General features: G+C 33.8%; 1 protein-coding gene across 17 annotated transcripts in view; it reads right to left on the reverse strand.

Annotated features, from left to right (window-relative positions):
* The window catches only part of SEMA3A (semaphorin 3A), a 453431-nt gene that overhangs the window by 57921 nt on the left and 375330 nt on the right, over nucleotides 1-20180 (reverse strand). For all 17 annotated transcript variants that reach the window (XM_025449180.3, XM_049096230.1, XM_035701936.2 and 14 more), the window contains one exon: nucleotides 16132-16251. In XM_025449180.3, the coding sequence (XP_025304965.1) occupies nucleotides 16132-16251 (120 nt within the window). The remainder of the gene's footprint in view (nucleotides 1-16131; nucleotides 16252-20180) is intronic.

The raw sequence follows: 20180 nt of genomic DNA on the forward strand, positions 1-20180 counted from the left end.
GGTAGCAGTTCAAGAAATGGTATTCTTGATTCACCTCATTCTAAATTAAAGTATGTTTTTCTTCTCTTTGCCAGAAAGTTCATCAAATTTTTTAGACAGTGTGCTTACTCTGTTTTATTAAATGAGATGAAACAAGTCCATTTATGTGTGGGTGATTTATTTTTTGAAAGTTTCAGTGCTTCAGCAAGAAATAAACAAAACAAAACAAAACAAAAAAACCAACGACCACACCAAAGAGATATCATAGAGGGATGATTTAAATCTCTCCGAGAAAGAAGAAAAATGTAACAGTATCTTCTTTCAACTCTTTTTTTAAAATTTTTATTTATTTATTCATGAGAGACACACAGAGAGAGGCAGAGACACAGGCAGAGGGAGAAGCAGGGTCCCCCCAGAGAGCCCAATGCAGGACTCGGTCCCAGGACCTCAGGATCACGACCTGAGCCAAAGGCAGACACTCAACCGCTGAGCCACCCAGGCGTCCCTCTTCTTTCAACTCTTTCTTTAATCCACCATCATATCTCACTCATTGGTAACATTTAAAATATACATAGTGTATATAGTTGTGGAGCAACAGGAACTCTCTCATTTGATTCTGGTGGGAAGTCCACATGGTACAGCCACTTTGGAAGATACTGGGATGTTTTGTTGTTTTTGTTGCTGTTTTTATGAAACTAAACACACTGTTACCATATGGCCTAGCAATCACACTCCCTGGTTGACCCACAGAGGCTGAAAAGTTATATCCACACAAAAGCCTTCACATAGATGTTTAGCACTTTTATTCAAAATTGCCAAAACTTGGTAGCCATCAAGATATGCCTCAGTAGGTGAGTAGATAAACTGTGTTGCATCCAAACAATGTAGTATTTTTCAATTACAAAGGAATAAGCTATAAAGCCATTAAAAACCATGGAGAAAACTTAAATGAATATTAGTAAGCAAAAGAAGCAAATCTGAAAATGCTACATACTGTATGATTCCAACTACTTGACATTTTGGAAAGAAGAAAGCCATGGGGACAGTAAGATGAGTCACTGCAAGGAGTTAGGGTGTAGGGAGAACAAACTGGTTGGGCAAAGAGGATTTTTAAGTTAGTGGAATTTCTCTGCATCACACTATCATGGTGGATGCATGTCATTATGTACATTTTCCCAAATCCACAGACTGTAAAACACCAAGAGTGAACCTCATGTTAACTATGGACTTTGGGTGATAATGATGTCTCAACGTAGGTTTACCAACTGTAACAGATGTACCACTCTGGTAGGGGGATGCAGATCTGAGGGAAGTTATGTGTGTGTAGGGGGAGTAGAGGTACACAAGAATCTCTGTACCTCCCACTCAATTTTGCTGCAAACAGATACTCTAGGGGCGCAATCGGTTAGTGCGTAGTACTTACACAATTTTGCTGAAAACCTAACTAAAATTGCTCTAAAAAGTAAAGTTTATTATTAAAAAATAATTCTATCAACATTATTACTTAGATTAGTAGTGTTTCTGTGCATTAAGAAGTTTAATAGGGGTCCAACTCTTTCTTATTTATTATATTAAGAACATTTTCTTTTACTCCTAGCTAACATTTTAATTAATCAAAGTCATTTGATTTACCTTATTTTTCAACATTAAACAAGATAAAACATATATGTTATTTTTAAAATATAAAGACAATGAATAAAGAGATTTCCTAGTATTAAATCATCCTTGTAATACTAGAATTGATTTCATACATTTATTTGGAATATTTGGATACTCATAAATGTATATGTTTCTAGTTTACCTTTTTACCCAATATTGTTATTAGCAATACCATAGGCACCATATGACTTGAATGCCTTGAAAACCTTTTTATCTTTCCTTGTCCATGTTCTGAGGCATTTCTTAAAGGTTCCAAATAATTTTTTCACCCACATATTTTATACATGATTCAAAGTTAAACTGACAGATTGAAATTTTGGTCCAAAACAAACAAAACCACCAAGCAATACAAAAACAAAAAAAATATGTAATACTAATTTAATTTTTTTCTATTAACTTATCTTAAAATACAGGTGTATATATTCAATTTCTGCTTATCTTTTGTCCCTGAAAAGTACTTGAGGATCTACAGACGGCAAAACTGGAATTTGTGAATTCCAGTACCAGTTTAATTTAGGAAAAAAAAAGCCACAATTTTCATATAAGTATAAAATTTACTTTGTCAAAAAATTCTCAATATGTGATTTCACAAAAAAATTTTATTCTTTGAAATAAAAAGTCAATTTTATAAGTGAAATGGAAAATGTCCTTTTGGATATCTGCCCATTTCCTGGGACATGGTAATAATTCAAGCCCTCATTCAAGAACTACATTAACAGTCCTTTGAGTTGCCTCTGATTAGGCCCTTGGGGTTTAGGAAAAAAGAAAAATTCTTTAAGAATGTGGCCTGATTCTTAAAATAAAATAATGATTTGGGGACCAGAGAAGATTTAGGTCAGTTTTTATTTGACACAGACCTTAGCAACTTTTTAATAACATGAATGCTATTATAGATAGAAACTAATTATCCTAATTGCAACACTAGCAGACCTTCAGCATTTCTATCATCCTCTGGTCAGACAGTGTTCTCACAAATGCTGGAAATTCAAGATCTCTTCGAAGAAGAAAAAACATGTTCAAGTGTGATATAATTAGCAGTTTCTATGGCTTTTGTTCTTAAGAGACAATCATAGTTTTGATTCTTGAAAATGTCTAATTATATAGGAAGGGACATTCAAGGCAGAAAAGAAGATAATTTATAGCATAATTTCAAAGTAATTAGAATTTTCAGAAAACAATTCTTGCTATATACCCTGTTTAATTTGCAAGATCTTATCCTTTAAAAATAACAATTCAAATTTTACATCAGTTAGTATTTCTTTGTACTTTCCTAATCACACTATATTGAAAACAAACAACTATTGTTATTTTAACAAAACAATTTCCCTTATTTTTAGTTTTAGCTTTGTTTTTAAGATTGTATCTATGTGAACTAAATGTGAAAAAGTTGTTCATTATATTTACATGAAATTTGGAGAATTGTTTTTTTAATCATAAGGGTTCTATTATATATATATAAAATCATATTTTATGATAAAATCATATATATATATATATATAAAATCTTATCACACTCCTATAATTTAAAAGTTTAGATTGTGATACAAAATTTAAAGTTGTAACATTAATATATAGTTTTTGGTTTTGTAGTTAGATTTTTTTTAAAGATTTTATCTATCTACTCATGAGACACACAGAGAGGCAAAAATATAGGAAGAAAGAGAAGCAGCCTGCCTGTGGGGAGCCCAATGTGGGACTCGATCCCAGGACCCTGGGATCACAACCTGAGCCAAAGGCAGATGCTCAATCACTGAGCCACCCAGGGGCCCCTGTATTTGGGTTTTATTCTGTTTCTTTGCACTAAAAAATCTACCTTGTTTTTATTTACTGGATGGTTTGAAAAGATGTTTAGAGGAAAATAAGTTATCAGATATTTTAAATCCTAAATTGCTTTTTTCCCATCTGCTTTATTATTTAAAATAAAATATTATTAGGACTAGTCTAGCTGTAGTCAGTTAATTTATAATTCTGAAACCCATTTTTAAAAACTTTTTGGGGCTTCTCTGAACCCCAGAAGTCACTATGTCTACCACAATTTTTTTTCATCCCTAACATTTAGCAGGACATGTAGTTGTGGCAGATTTCATGGTCTATCACAAACGTGCTAGTGGGTGTATTAATCTGACACTGTCTCAGCAGAATGGATTCAAGCAGGTAAGGCAGGTCCTACCAGCCTTACCTGTATAGGTCTTATCAGTGATTGGTGCTTGAAATTTCAGCCAACCTGAAATTGCTGGTACTTATATCGCCCCACTTTAAATGGAAGCAAAAGCCACTAATTTAAGAAGGCTGATGAGAGGAATTGGAGAGTTTAGATGACAGCAAATCAGGAGCAGTAATTTAATCTAACCAATGAATACACATACGCGTACACACACACACTCATTCTTTTGTGCTGTCAATTTAAGCTTCAGTGTAAGACTGTCCACCCAGGTAGACTGGAATATAACCATTACGTCTCTAGCTCTCTTTAATAATTAAAGATGTACTATACTTTGCAATATGTTTTAGTCTAGTTCTTCTCAAATTTTAGTGTAGGATCTTGATGGAGTGCAGATTCGGGTTTAGATCTGGGGAGATTCTGAGATTTTGCTTTTCTAACAAGTTCCCGGAGATGCACATGCTGTTCATCCAAGGGCCAAACTCTCAGCAGCAGGTGTATATCAACTAAGTTTTCAGTGATTAAAACTATGCACAAATAACACAATTCATTCTATGAACCATTATAGGATAAGATCCTTTAACCCTGGCAAATCTTGCTTTTTAAAAACGGATGCACCCGTATTTTCCCTGGCTCTAGACTGATGAACATTTCCTGTGTGTAAAATCTTTAGCAAAGAACAAAAATACACAGTTTAAAAATGGTAAATACCATAATGAACATGTTAGAGAACAAAACTGAGGTTCAGAAGACATGGGTTTAATCTCAGGTTTTACTCAATGACAGGTTACTACTATCCTCTCATAAGTAGCATAAATTTCATTACTTACAATTTTCTATTTTACAGTGTTTCTGGGAGGATCAAGTGATCTTACAGGAAGCACTGTGAAAAGCATAAAATGCTATACAAGTATATGATTTCGGGTGTTCATGATTATGTCAATTACTTAGGTAAGGACATCACTTTTTCAAATCATTGCTTTAATTATTATTAAAACGTTCAAATATTCAGTGTAATAACAATGCCACATCATTTACAGTGTGGTGGATCCAATTTAAAACTGCTTCTGCTTCTAAATTTTTGCTTTTTGTCCAATGCAGGTACTCCATTAACACTCTTCTTACCTTTTGTTTCTTTGCTACTCTTTCCAGCTATTTAAGAATGATTATTATTTTGAGTGCCAATATAAAATTGTTTCTATAGATACCTAATTAAAACTAATAAAGGTATTTTCTAAATCAATTTGATACTCCCAACCTATTTTTTAATAAATATAGGGTTGGTCATTTTATTTTAGTAACAGTAAGAAATGGTTTCTCATGTCTTTAATCTGGATTATATTTAAGTTAGTTCTACTTTCTAGTGGGCCTACTATTTCTACATGAAATAACTATTAAAATATAAATAGAACTATTATCTGAACAATACTCTGGATTCTATATAATTACATATTATTAGGATATATTTCTTAGACCATATAACAAGAAATGTTATTCATATATTAATTAGTTGAAAATACTACAGAAAAGTAGATTGTCCAATCTTTTTAAATAATATCTCTCAAGATGTTATGGAAGAAGACAATGCTCATAGAGTATCTGTAAATAGGCAGATAAAAAGCATGACAGCAATGCAACTTACAGATTTGTATGATAAAACCCAAAAAATTTGGAAAAGTACTATACTTTTGTTAAATGATGTAAAGGGAAGGCATTATAATCACTGATATGTAAAAATTCTATAGCAAATACTATATTAAAGCAATTAAGACAATGCTACTTAAAACTATTCAGAACATGACTTTCTTAAATTCTTATTGGTTTGGTTTAAATAATCAAACTAGAAATTAAAATCCTACAGTAAAATGAAACACTTTTACTCTCAGAAAAGTATCTGTTTCGAGAAACAAGATTATTATTAATGATTAATTCATTATTTTTTATGTATGTCTTTAAACATTTTTTAAAGATTTTATTTATTTATTCATGAGAGACACACAGAGAGAGGGAGAGACACAGGCAGAGGGAGAGGCAGGCTCCCTGTGGGGAACCCAATGTGGGACTGGATCCCAGGACCCCGGGATCACGCCCTGAGCCAAAGGCAGACGCTCAACCACTGAGCCACTCAGGTGTCCCACATTTATGTTTTTTAAAGCTTAGGGATCGGCTGAAAAGGCCTTATTTACTAGGATTTCTACTAAATCCCTGAATATAAAAAAAATAATAATGTTTCTGGTTTCTGCCCAATCCCTATTTCTCTCTAACCACCAATCTCTTTTTTTATCTCATTATTTTGGGATGATTTACCCTTCTTGAAAATTTCCTTTTTTTTTTTTACATGGCACATAGTAAACACATAATAAACGTGAGCAACTGCTATTAATGCTAGTATCCTTACCAGTCCAGAACACTGAATATATGAAGTGTTTATTATCTATTTGTTTGCATGAATGAATGAATGAGTGACTATTGTGCTAATTCTTTTTTTCTTTTTTGGAATTTGCAAACCTCTCATTTTTTTTCATGTTTTAAAAGTTTTTATTTAAATTCCAGCTGGCTAACATACAGTGCAATAATAGTTGCAGGAGTACAATATAGTAAGTCAACACTTTTCATATAACACCCGGTGCTCATCACAGCAAATGCACTTCTTAGCCTCCATCACCTATTTCATCCATCCTTCCACCTCCCCACCTCCCCTTTGGTAACTATTGGTTTGTTCTCTATAATTAAGAATCTGTTTCTTGAATTGCCTCCCCCCCTTTTATTCCTTTGCTCATTTATTTAATTTCTCAAATTCCACGTATGTGAAATCCTATGGTATGTGTCTTTCTCCGACTTACTTATTTCGTTTAGCATAAAACTCTCTAGCTCTGTGTCATCATAAATGGCAAGATTTCATTTTTTATAGCTGTTATATTCCACTATCTGTCTATCTATCTATCTATCTATCTATCTATCTATCTATCTATATCTCCATCTTCCTTATCCATTCATCAGTTGATGGACATGGGCTGTTTGCATAATTTGGCTGTGGTTGATAATGCTGCTGTAAATGTTGGGGTTCATGCATCTCTTTCTTTTTTTTTATTTTTATTTTTATTTTTTATTATTATTTTTTTTCATGCATCTCTTTCAATTAGTATTTTTATATTATTTGGGTAAATACCTAGTAGTGCAGTTGCTGGATGGTAGAGTAGTTCTATTTTTCGCCTTTGGAGGAACCTCCACACAGTTTTCCAGAGTGGCTGCACCAGTTTGCATTCCCACTAACAGTTCAAGAGGCTTCCCCTTTCTCCACATCCTCTCCAACACGTGTTGTTCCTTGTGTTGTTGATTTTAGCCAATCTGACAGGTGTGAGGTGGTATCTCATTATAGTTTTGATTTTTAATTCCTTGATGATCAGTGATGTTGAACATCTTTTCATGTGTCTGTTAACGATCTGTATGTTTTTATAATTAGGAATATCTGATATTAAAATAACATGTTATAAAAATCTATGTCATATTATCTACAGTTTTTCTGATTCCAACAGATTTGCATTCTTTTTCCTTAAAACTTAAGCAGCAATTCCTTAATATTTCTTTGAACGCACTTATACACATAGTCTCTAACAGAAGACTGTATACATACGGATAAAAGACTTAAGTTGTTACATCTTGTTATCATTTCATAGTGAGAGCCTCAGACAGTTGGTGGCCCTGATACTGAATCAAAGTCTGAAAATCAACTGAATAAAAAAAAACAAAAACAAAAACAAAAAACTTCATGTTTCCTGAAAAGAAAAAATGGATAGTACCTCCTCTCTTCAAACAATGGTTTTAAGATATTAAGGCATGTTGGGAATATATGCAAATGATCTCGTAGATAAGCCAAGACTTCTACGGTTTTTCATTTATAAAAAGCTCTGTATTATCTTGGAGGGCAGGGATTGCTCTTACTCAGCTCTGTTTCTTATAGTAGCTCTTGGTACCTAGAGCTTATTGTAGGTAGAAAATGGAAGTTGCCCAGAGTAATATGTTGGTAGCTAGCTGTTGACTGTGCTATTATCAGTAATCTAGGAGGACTTAGAATAGAACTGCCAGGGGGAAAAGGAGAGACTGGGGTGAGTGATAAACTTAAATTATGTACCGAGCTATAGAGATACTGCTGACTGAGATGAAAAGGGACTAGATTTAGGGAAACTAAATCTACAAACTTTAGGGACAGACTTTGGTTAAATAGAAGACTTTCTGGTGTAGTTTTAGGGGGATTTTTATTTTGGTTTGTGCATTATAAATTTTATTAGCATGACAGATGTTTACTTTGGTTAAAGGATGAAGACAAAATCTAATCAGGAAGTTATTATTTACCATTAGGAATTACTCTTTTCTCCCTTTACTTCTCCTTCCCTTTTAGCTTTCTTTGTAGACTCTACGCAGTGGACAGATTAGTTTTTTTTAAAAAATGTTTAATGAGGAAAGAAGGAAATAAAAATAGTTTCAGCTTGGACAAAACAGAAAATTAGTTCACATTTTAAGATTCATTAACACACAATTATCTCAAGGTCTTTCAAAGGCAATTTCACTATAATTTTCTTAATTTGGGCACTGATTGGCTGACCAGAGTTATATTACCTTCATAACTATGAGAAAATGTGATTTTTCTCCTTTTATTTAAAGGAAATCAACAGCAATGACATAATAGGAGGGGCAGTCTTTAGCTTTCTTATGGCAAACAGCATTATTCCACTACTTCAATAATTTCTCTGCTATCAAAATATTTAATATGATTACTGTAAACACCTGAGAGTAATTGATGCAAGGTTTCCTATACCTTGTTGGTTCAGCCTAGCCCTGTAAGTACAAATTCTATAATGTGAACTGCCAGTATAACTAGGTTTATTTTCCTTTAATTTACCCCAAAATGAGTCATGCTTAATGATAATCTATGTGTTATTGTTTCCTATCTTCAGAATTCATTTATTTTCATGTGACTTATATGACAGCTTTCATCCTGCAAAACCTTGGTACAATTTATTCATTTATTCTTAAATGTGTTTAGAAAACATATTTGATAAACACTGACTCCATAAGCTGTTAAGTGGCAGTCATTAGTTTGATATCAGCCTTGGCATTATTTAACTTTCAGGATCAGTGATAATAAAGTTCACTAAATTGCGTGGGTCATAAGACAATGTGTAAACTGAAAAACTATTCTGTATTGGCTGTAACTTAATTGCCACTGTATGCTAAACAGAAAAGGCAGTGTGACTCCCAAAGGGCAGACTATCCTCCGCTGTCATCTATTTCCCATTATATCCTGGTTAGGATTTTATAAATGTGTAAATGGGATAGTGCTCTTTGAAAGCAAAACCCTGATATTCTTTTTTTAAATTAGCAATTAAAGGCGCAAAAAAAAGATTATTTGCATTTATGTGAATTTAGACAAATTTATAAACATATTTAAAAGACACATTTTTGACGGGTTCTTTATATTGTCAGCTTATGTTAAATCCAAAACCAGTTATAATTTAGCAAATCATCAAGCAAAATCCTAAAAACTACACTTCTAATAAATAAAACATTTATACTTACATTAATTCATAAATTATTATTACTAATTATAAGTAAGAGCAAGCACCTATGTGCTCTTGAGATTAAAATCAATCAGGAGAATGGGTTTAAATGAAAAAGATAGTAATTTGAGGACAACCAACTCTATTTGATTTGAGTGTGTTAGTGTTTAATACTGGAGAAGTCATTTAGGATTAGATGATAAAGGACTTGACAGGCAACAAAATCTGGATTCAATTCACTTGTAAATTGAAAGACATAAGTGATTTTTGAATGGGGAAGTATTGTGATAGCCACCAGAGCTGTTATTAAGGAGACATCTGACAGTGGTATCTAAAGAAAAAGAGTATACATGGCTTATTTTTTAGGTAATCTTACAAAAGAAAGTATAAACAATAATTTATTGACTGAAACAAATTTTAATCATCAAAAGCTGCATGCGTAACTTATTTTTGTTCTAAGCTTGCAGACTTCATTTCTTGGCATAATTATCTGATTTGATTCTTGATAAATATTCTCCGGAGTCAACATTTCTCCTTGATTCAGGATTAATTTTAGTGGGCATGTGAAGATTACACTTCATAAAATAGGGTATATAAATGAAAATTTTATCTACTTGAAAAGGCAGGTTACTGTATCGCTTTTTTTTTTTTTTTTGCCATTTTGATATTATGATAATAGCTTTTAAGACATTATAATTAAAACCTTCCAGTCTGAAAGCTTCTGAAATCTACCACTGTGAAAGTATTTGTGTCAAGTGGACATTTATAACATTGCAAACTTATTCTTTCCCCTCAGAGTGATTAGGAGGTAAGGAGTGTTTTTTTTTTTTTCCCTCCCTAAACTATCCATGCTATTAAAATTCAATGGCATTGCTTGCCTTCATTCAGCTTTATCTGGCTAAAATCCTTTAATTCCCCAGCCCCTGCTGTTGGGGAGCTCTAGGCTCATCACACTTAACCTCTGCCTGGGCTTCTCAGAAAAGAATTTGTTTCAGTCCATTCATAGTTTCAATAGTTGAGCAAGCCACACGCAACTGCACACTGGTCTTTTACCCCGAGCACACTAATCTGATTGTTTTTCCACTCTACAAACTCTGGGTCAACAATCAAGCTGCCGCCAGAAACTAATTAATTTGCAAACAGGCTTCTGTTTTCACAGAGGGAAAGCTTTTGAGAGCCATGTCAGAGAGGCCAGTCACACCATGGTTACACACATTGTCATGGCATCCACTTCTTTGGGTAAATCTCTTGCTTGATGTCACTGCACACACGAACCCAGATTACCCAGTCATCAGTAAATCCCTATTGAGGCCCAGTGAGCTCTGAATGTCGTGAGTCTAGAAGAGGAAATTGGTGTAGACAGGCTCTCTATTCATTAAACTGATGATAAGACTAGAGAGAAAAATGGTGAAAACCAAGAAGAAATAGGGAGCTGGCTTTGATTTAAAGAATTTTCTAAGATACTGTCTTACTTTTCTATATTTCCATCAATTTTAATTTAAAATGTGGATTCCCTTAAATAAATGTAATAAAACCCTTAAATGTTATTTCTCTAGTCTCATCATTCAATGAGAAATTCTGAAATAAGTGGTTCAAAATTTGTGGCTAATATGCCATACTGGATAATTGTACTTTTTAGCCCATCATCGAATAAAGTTAAATAGTACATCCTAACAATTCTATCCAGGTATGTTGTCTCAGGGGCCTGAAAAAACAAAATCACCTTCCAAGCATTGCCACTAATGAGTTAATTTTTATTCCAAAGTTTTATTCATTTTTCTTCATTAGTGTGAATAATTTCAAACAAAATCAGTTGAAAGTAATTATGTTCTTTAGACAAAATGTGAGATAGAAAATAGGTCCTCATTAAAAGAGACCAAATAAAGTTACATTTTGGTAGCTTTTTGGACTTTACAAAAAGAAAAGTTGTATTTAGTGAGTTTATTAAATTTATCATTATTTGGAGAGTAGAGTAATTTCATGCTGTATAGTTTTTTTTAAAAAAGATTATATTTTTGAGAGTATGCATTATCTATCAGTATGAAAATTTTTCTGGGAAATAGATTCATGAGAAAAAAACCTCAGAAAACTATTTGGTTGTGTTTAGGAACAGACTGTTTTAAATTATCATATATCTATGTTTCAGGATAATTTCAGCGAAAATAACCAAAAATATTATCATTTTTATTTGTGACTCCTTATACTGATACCTCAGGATGTTTAATGAATACAGAGTATAATTCATAGGTGATGTAATCCAAAAGTTAAAAAAAGACAATATTTCTGTTGCTTTTTTCATAATCTATGAAAACCAAGAGGACATTTACAGTTGCTGTTATTGTTTTAACTAAGTGATCACTCAACTTCTATGATACTCATCTGTTCATATAACCATAAAATAAGGCATCCGGAGAGCTTTTTTTCCCAAGGTCAGCAAAATAATACTGACATACTTAAGCCAGAGAGGTAATTCAGACTGGCATCATTAAGAAGTTTGACATTATGCAAAGCTAGATAATTCATTTTACTTATAAAAATTTCCAACTGGATACTTTATGACAGTTTATGCATTTGAAGATGGTAGAACTAAAATAAAGCATCGAAAGAGTTGTGTAAGTGATTTCAGATTATGTACTATGTAATATTAATTTGTGCTCTCTTAGATTATTTGCGGTCACATTTCTTGGTTCTATTTTCATAAAAATGTCTTGTGGAGAAACTTGAATCTTTAGAGAACATGAAATATCCTAGTACATGACCGCAGAGGAAGCTATGCTGATTCTAGTGAGGGCAGGCCATCCCGGTATGAGTGTTACAAGTGAGAGGAAGTGGAATGATGACTTGCATACCATTTCAATTACAGAAAAAAGCAAGTGGGTTGGTCTATCCACAGGCACGATCCTTTTAGGAAATTCCACTAAAAGAAAACAGGTCTTCCTGAAATGAGTGGGAAGGCCTCACACTCTGGGCACTGTAATTAGGTCTGTTTGTGTTCACTGGGCCTTGGCTCTTTCAAGGATCCATGTGGTTTCCTATATTAAACCCGACTCTCACTGCCCTTTCACCCTGACTCAACTATAATCACTCACAGAATGAGTCTGACAAAGCCTCCCAAGCATGCTCCACCCAAGTGGGAGAAAGGATACAGAGAAAATTCACAATTATTAAGTGCTTACTATATGCCAATCATTCACTTAGTAGTACTTTTTAAACATGGGCATGCCAGTTTTCACAACTGTAAGAGGTAGTGTAGTAGCACAATCCCATTAAAACTAAAGTCAAGGTGAAGCTTTGTCTTACTCTAAAGAGCACAGTCTTTCCTCCATATCATACTGCATCCCAGCATCAGTCCAAGACACAAACAATACTGGAAATAGTATTCATCAAAAAGAAAAATAAAGGTGGGTGAGCCATCCACCTGCTCTAATGAATGGCTAACACGTGTAAGAACAAATGAGTAGTATTTACATGCTAAATGTTAAGAAATCATTTCTATGACAGCAGCATAAACTTGCTTCCTTGCCATGAACACATAGAGAATAACTGTACCTCATTTTCACACTGTTAGTGAGGTGAAACTGGAGTTGAAGTTTAAATGAAGTTAAAATGATATAATATTGAAAGAATTTATAAGGCACGAGAAAAGCACAGTGAATTTGGGCACATCATGTCAAACACATAGGAGTATATTTTCCGAAATCAAAAGCTGTTTTAACATCTACTAACTCTAAACCAGGGGCTAATTTTAAAAATATATTTTTTAAAAAGCAGTTATGTAAAAATCAAGAGATTCTATGTCTCTTCTGTTCTTTCATCTAAAATTGTTACTCATCCCTAATTTTTCCTGTAACAATGAAACTAAATTTAAACCCTGATTGATGCTCTTATAAAAGAGGTAAATTTCAGTGATTATGAAAATAGTGAAATTCCATTAAAAATATCAAGATATTTTAAGGTCTACTTCTAGGCAACTGATTTTATTTCTTTAGCAGAAAAAAAATTAAGTCACCTAAAATAGGCCACCTGATTTGTCCAAAGTAACTGAATAGGTTTGAATTGATTTAAGAAAAGTAAAGTAAGTCCTGTGCCAAAATTAATTTTAATAGCCCCAAAGACCTTTCAGAAAGTACCTTGCAAGTATTTATTACTTCTGGCAGTACAAATGATTGTGTAGTCTATGCTGATGCCTCAAACCCATTTATTTTATGCATGAATATGTAAACATTATGTTTCCAATTTTATTCTGGAATGGCATTTAATTTCAGGAGGCTTGTGATTCACACAGTCCCTTGGTTCTATCTCAAATGTGTCTGCATCCTCCATCTTGCAGCAGTTGTGGTTTCTGCACCCTGTCAAATGTAACCTTTGTGCTAATTTGGTAAAATCAGTTCTCACGTTTAGTGCTGAGAGACTGATAACTGAATTCTCAAATGAACTACACATTTGCAAGATGAAGTACAGAGCTGTGGACAATGACTGCTTTCCCACAGTGTAAATTCTTCAAACTCAGCTGTCAACATGGAAGTGTGCAACACAAAAGCAGCTTTAACTTGATGACTTTTTTCCTCCAAGGCCATAAAAATGAAATGGATACTATGCTCTCCTTTATGTTATTCCATCTTCTTGGATTTTCTTTCACATGGACAGTGAAAGCCTGTATGCCCTTTAGAGTTCTTAGTAGATCAAAGTCTCCTTCTTGTTGAATAAAAAAACAAACATTTTTCCCTCCTACGTAAATATTTCAGTTTGAGAACAGACCAGATAACAATATTGAAAGAGGTTTTTCCCACTAATTTTGACTCCATACAAAGTTTAATAACTGACAATGGATATTCCAAGATTGTTCCTTGGGATTTTGGAACTTGGTTCTTCTGTAGTCTTACACACATAGTCTTACGGTGATCTCAGTATCTTTTCTTTTTCTTGGTGAGACTTCTGATTTTTCTTGTGGTCACCCACTATTCCTCACATACCCCTCCCCTCCGGCATGGATATTTGACTGTATGTCCAGACCCTTTTGATTACCGTGGTGTTTGTACTCAATTATGAATGATCTTAGGCATCATCTGCATTTAAGATACAAACAATGGGAAGTGATGTCAAGCTCACTGGAAACTTGGCAGAGCAAGAAAGGAGGGCAGCTAAGAGAAGCAGCACTTTAATGGGAAAGGGCTTTTTAACAATGAGAAATATGGCAAGAGATAGTGTCCAAATTGAGAGACTGATTAAAAAATAGAGAATGTTGGAGAAACAAGATCCAACCAGGCTATGGACTTAGACACAGAGGGACTTTTCGTCAGACCAGGATTAAAGGAAGAATTTGGATAGAACACAAGAGCAAGTTTTCAGGTCAGAGGAAGAAATAAGGGAAGGAGAGATAAAGACAGCAAAAGAAACGTACAGTGGGTAAATTCATGAAAAACAATCCATACAATTAAGAGCAAAGACACACCATTCACATTAATTCATAAAAAATAATAGGATGATCAGTAATGTTGTTGCAGGAGACCAGAGGTGCTGACTGAGGTAATTTGAGGTATGTTTTATGTTTGAATAGTCACTTTAAAGTATGAGATATATCAGAACAAAAATTATCACAGACTCATGGTCTCCTGAAGTTTCAGTGAGATTCACAGTAGAAATGTGATTTTTCTCTAACAAACTAATGAAAGAGAGAAGTGATAAAAGGAATTTTGGCTACCCCAGAAGGGAAAGAAAAACAAGTGTGGTAGAAGTTCAAAGAATGAGATATTCAAGGATCTTACTGAGAACACAGATGGACTATTCCCCATGAGCTCCATCCTTATTAATGAGGTAGGTGAAACCAGGGACAAGTTCATGGATGGAAGGTTAGGGTCTGGATAGCTTTATTTTATAAGACTAAAGACAGATATACCTGGAGATAGTCATTTAATAATAAAAAACATGATAATACTGTGGGGGCCATTATAAAAAAATCTGTGATAAATGTGTCAGTGAATAATAAAAAAATCAAACTCGACATAGAATATATAAAGATTATTTGGTTCAAAATCTGACTGAAAATGTTATTTATTTTAGGCATACAAATTTTGAACATTTTCTCTTTCACTGAATTTATTTATAGACTAAGAAGAGAAAGAATGTTTAACAGAAAGTATCTACTTGATCAAGGTGAAGCCAGGACCTGAAGTTAAGGAAACTGGGTTCTTGGTCCACATCTTCCACTACCAGGTTAGAGAAAATCTTAGATAAAATATTAGTCTTAATTTTCTCACCTATAAAAACTGAGAGAGGATTTTAGGAAGAAGAAACGAGAAATCAAATGAAAAAATACAAAAGTCTTATGAAATTTTGAAAGCACTTTCAGTATAATGTTACCAGCACTACAATTTGTTTAAACACTCAGGAACGTGCACGATGCTCTCAGGGCAAGAAGAGAGGTGCGGTGGAAACAAATACTACATCGTGAGACTTGTTGTGGTGTCTGAGTAAGACAACCCTGGTAAGTCATCTTATCTCTTTCCATTGCCTCCCTTCCGGAGCTCCAGCCCAGATCTCTTTCTTTCCACAGTTAACTACTGAGAAACTTCAATTTTGGCACAAAGTAAATATTTTCCTGATTTTTTTAATCTCACTTTTTTCTTCTTCCCCTGTTTTCTCACACCCACAGTCATGAAGTCACCACCAGTTTAATGGCACACTAGATCTCAAGGCGTACAGGGAAAGCTCTCCTTGGGCTACTACAGTTACACCTGTTAGGTAACACGCCTGCGCCTGGCACATGCCACCTACCATTGAGCCACCTGGAATCATGCTGCTCCGTCCTAATAGGGTGGTGGTGCCCCAGCGTTCTGAAGATCGCAAAATCTCGCCCCATAAAATCAGCTGCCGTCCCGGAGTATAATTCCCCATCTGTGTTGTGACAAAATAAAACCACATACAGGTACTTTAATTCAATTAAGGAAAGAAAAACAAGACAAAATAAAAGTTTCATGTAGAGACCCTGCTGGAAAGAAAACAGGAATACTGTCTGCATCATTAGGCAGTTACTTATTTTTATCCTATGTCTTTGTTGAAAGAAATATTCAGTAAATGTTCACTCTACTCAGTGAGTAGTAACTTCAAAAAATGAAGTAAAATATGGTTCAGTGGACATCACTAAAACCTAACACTTATTCCTTTCTTTTTTCTTAAGATTTTATTTATTTATTCATGAGAGACCCAGAGAGAGAGGCAGAGACACAGGCAGAGGGAGAAGCAGGCTCCCCAAGGGGAACTTGATGCGGAACTCGATCCCAGGACCCTGGGATCACACCCTGAGCCGAAGGTAGAGGCTCAACCACTGAGCCACTCAGATGCCCCCACACTATTCCTTTCTATTATGACGTGAGACAAAAGGCAAGATGCATACTGCATTCATCACATTTTTATATGCGTATAGCCCCTGCAGCTCTAAAATCCTAATTTACTAGGGTAAGATACCACTGTAAAATACTGCTTATAGTTTTTTTTTTTATTTTAATGGAAATTAAAATTTCAATATATTTCCTTTTTAGTGGTATCTGAATGAATAAGATTTTGCAAAACTTTAGAAAGGACTAATATTTTCCTTGCCAAATTTGTTTCTTGCTTTTTAGTTTTGAATATATCAAGTGGGAGAAGTGCTCTAAGTTATCATGTAGTCTTAAAACAAGTCTATCACATACATAGTCTCAGATACAAAAGAAATGTGTCTGGCGCCTGGCTGGCTCAGTCAGAAGAGCATATGACTTCTGATTTCAGGGTCATGAGTTTGAGCCTCATGTTGGGTATAGAGATTACTTAAATAAATAAGACTTAAAAACATTTTTAAAAAGTCTGAGGAGAAGGAAATTTTGACAAATACAGGTCATAATCACCACAGATCAAGACTCTATTGTGTTTTTTGACTCATTTCTACTTAAATTGAATTAACTCTAGGTTAGAGTTTAATAACAGAGGAATCACAGTGACAAGCTTAAAATAAAAAGGAAAAGGAAAAAGGGAGGAGAAGGAGAAGTTAATATTTACTGAATACCATTCTGTGTTTGCTGGGCAGCTAGGCAGTGGCTTGACACTTTTCAAATTATCTCATTTAGTCTGTCAACAACCCCATGATGTAAATGTTGTCCCTATTTTATAGTTCATGAAACCTAAGGTTGCTCAGCTAATGACTAGGAAAGTAAGGGTGAAAGTTCAAACTCAGGCCTGTTTAATCCCAGTCTTTTTACACTAACCCAAATGAGCTTTTACTTAACTGAAGGTTGAAAAAATTATACTTTCTTTTCTTTAAACAGAAAGTACCTCCTATTATTTAATCCAGAAAACACATTATTGCCTGCTTACTTATAGTGAATTACTAGCAAAATGAAACAACAAAAAATATAGAATTTTCTCTACATAATCTACCACAATGACAATAAACTTAGTATTATCTTGTTGGTCATTTGGATAAGTTAATCTTTTTGCATTCACTGACTTGAAAAATGATTAGAAAGTAAAATGAGGTGATAAATTATAACTTAAACATTTGTATAGCACTATCATTTCCAAATGATTTTCATATTTATTAGATAAACTGGAAAAATTCTCTGTGCATCTTTAATTATAAATGCCATTGGGAAAGTCTCATTTAGCTGATTTTTCAAACGATACTCTTTGATCACACTCAGTTCTCAATTGCAAATAAATGTTTCATAATGAAAATAGACATGCTCAGTGGTCCAACTCAGTCAATTCCTTTGGTGGTTGGTTCTCTGATGTGTCTGGATGCACCAACCTTTAGAGAATGTCCAAGGCAGTGGAGAAGAGCTAAGCAGAAAGAATCACTGTGCAACTTCAAGGTTTAGCTTGAAATATTAATAAAAAGACATCTTTTCTTACAGATGAGTTTTAAGATTGTGACATTTTTGGATTGTTGTGAATCAAGACAAATAAAAATGATGGTTTGACAATATTTTCAGCACAAATTAGTAGGTTAATGAATGGCACTCTATTACATTCTAAACTATCATACTATGGTATCTTTGGGATTCAAAATCATCCTGTGTTCCCTTCACTTAATTAAATATCAAGTTCAAATCTGACCTGCTCTCACCATAGTATGCTATAATAACATTTTATCTGCCCATAAGGTAAAAATAAACCTTTTCTAAAAGCACCAAAATGCTGTGAATAAGCTATCTACAAATTTCAAAGGCACCTTGGAATATGTAAATGGCTATTGTCTCCGTAATTTTAACTTGTTTTCAATCACTGTAACACTTTTATTAAGGTTGGTATTTTACCTTTTAACAATTGATAAATAGATGTAATGGAACTTTAAACTTCAAGTGAATTAGTTTTCTTGATCTGTGTGAACAAGAGCGCATTAGTTAAGAATGTGTTGTAAAGGCAGCCTAAAATTTTCATGTTCAAGTATTTTCATGTTGCAACACCTGACATAGGATGCCTTGTGTCCTCTTTACCTCGAAAAATCAAAAGTGTTAAATTATTAGTTGAACCTCATTGCCCTCTCAATCACATGTTAGGTAATGAAAATCAGGAACAGTAGAAAGAGAACCACGAAAAGGAGAAAACTGAGCAATTTCATATCAGGGTGCAGTGAGACAGAACACGCCCAACAAGAGGTATAATCAGAAATGGAAGAGTAAAGAACGTAATCAATCCTTTTTTTTTTTTAATATCTCTGTGACTTATTTTACTATATAACTGGAAATTAGCAGATTTAGTCCCTTTCCCCTATTTCACTCAATCTTTTTTTTTAATTTGGCTTGCTTTAGTTTGACTAAAATCCCTAATTATGGTTGCTATTACATGTAAACTCTATTCAGGGGAGAGCTGAAATAATAAAACAACACCAAAAGAAACTGTTATTTGGATATAAATAGGCATTTGTTTCTCTTATTAATTTATATACTTGTTTCACAACTTATACTTTTTTTTTAATTCACTCCCACATAAGCAAGGCAAAAATCAATATACATGAAGGAAAGGCAGAAAGATTGATTTTGTTTTTCTTTCAAGAAGAGATAAGTAGGTCATTTAGAGAAGTGCAGAGAGGTCATTAGAGAAAGCAGAGAGTTCTTGAGTTGGAGAACTACTGATCAATTTATTACTGAAAATGGAATTAAAGAACTGACTTAGACACCGAAGGAAGTTCGTAGTTTAGGCACCAGTTGCCTCCAGTCGTAAGAAATTCCCTCCCACCTGCATATTATTTTTAGCAAGAGTCAATGTGATTTCTGTGAGCTGTAGGGCACCAGACGATTAAATGACCAGGAAGGGTACATTCTCATATTGTCAGTGCTCACTATCAGTAACCGTTTTTTATACTAGGCCTTAAATCAGATCCTCTGCTGAGATGTCTGTAGGATTCTTACCAGGGATGATTGTTCCACAGAAATTGTAGGACATATTTATTATTTCACTCAAATGTATATAGGTGATAGGATATCCTACTTTTGCATTCTCATAAGCAAATAAATAATAGTCAACTTAGAATATATTTTATTTAATATACTTGTGCATTTCCACTATAGATTAAAGATTTAGTATATTCTGTGGCTATATAAATTAATCTAATGATAACTGAGTATAAGAAATTTACTCTATCTCAGTTGGCTTATTTTGGAGAACAAATATGTTTAACAAAAAAGTCTACTTGCCAAACTTCTTTTGTAGTTTCTAGGTCATTTATGAAGTTATCAAATTATATGTTGATTCTTGGGCATAGTGTTAATTTTCCAGTTTTCTGACCCTTAATATATGTCTTCTTGAAACCTGAAGCAGTGTATTAGGTAAATGTTATCCTACAATGATTC

This window comes from Canis lupus, chromosome 18, assembly GCF_003254725.2.
Source record: "Canis lupus dingo isolate Sandy chromosome 18, ASM325472v2, whole genome shotgun sequence".
In the NCBI taxonomy this organism is placed as follows: Eukaryota; Metazoa; Chordata; class Mammalia; order Carnivora; family Canidae; genus Canis; species Canis lupus.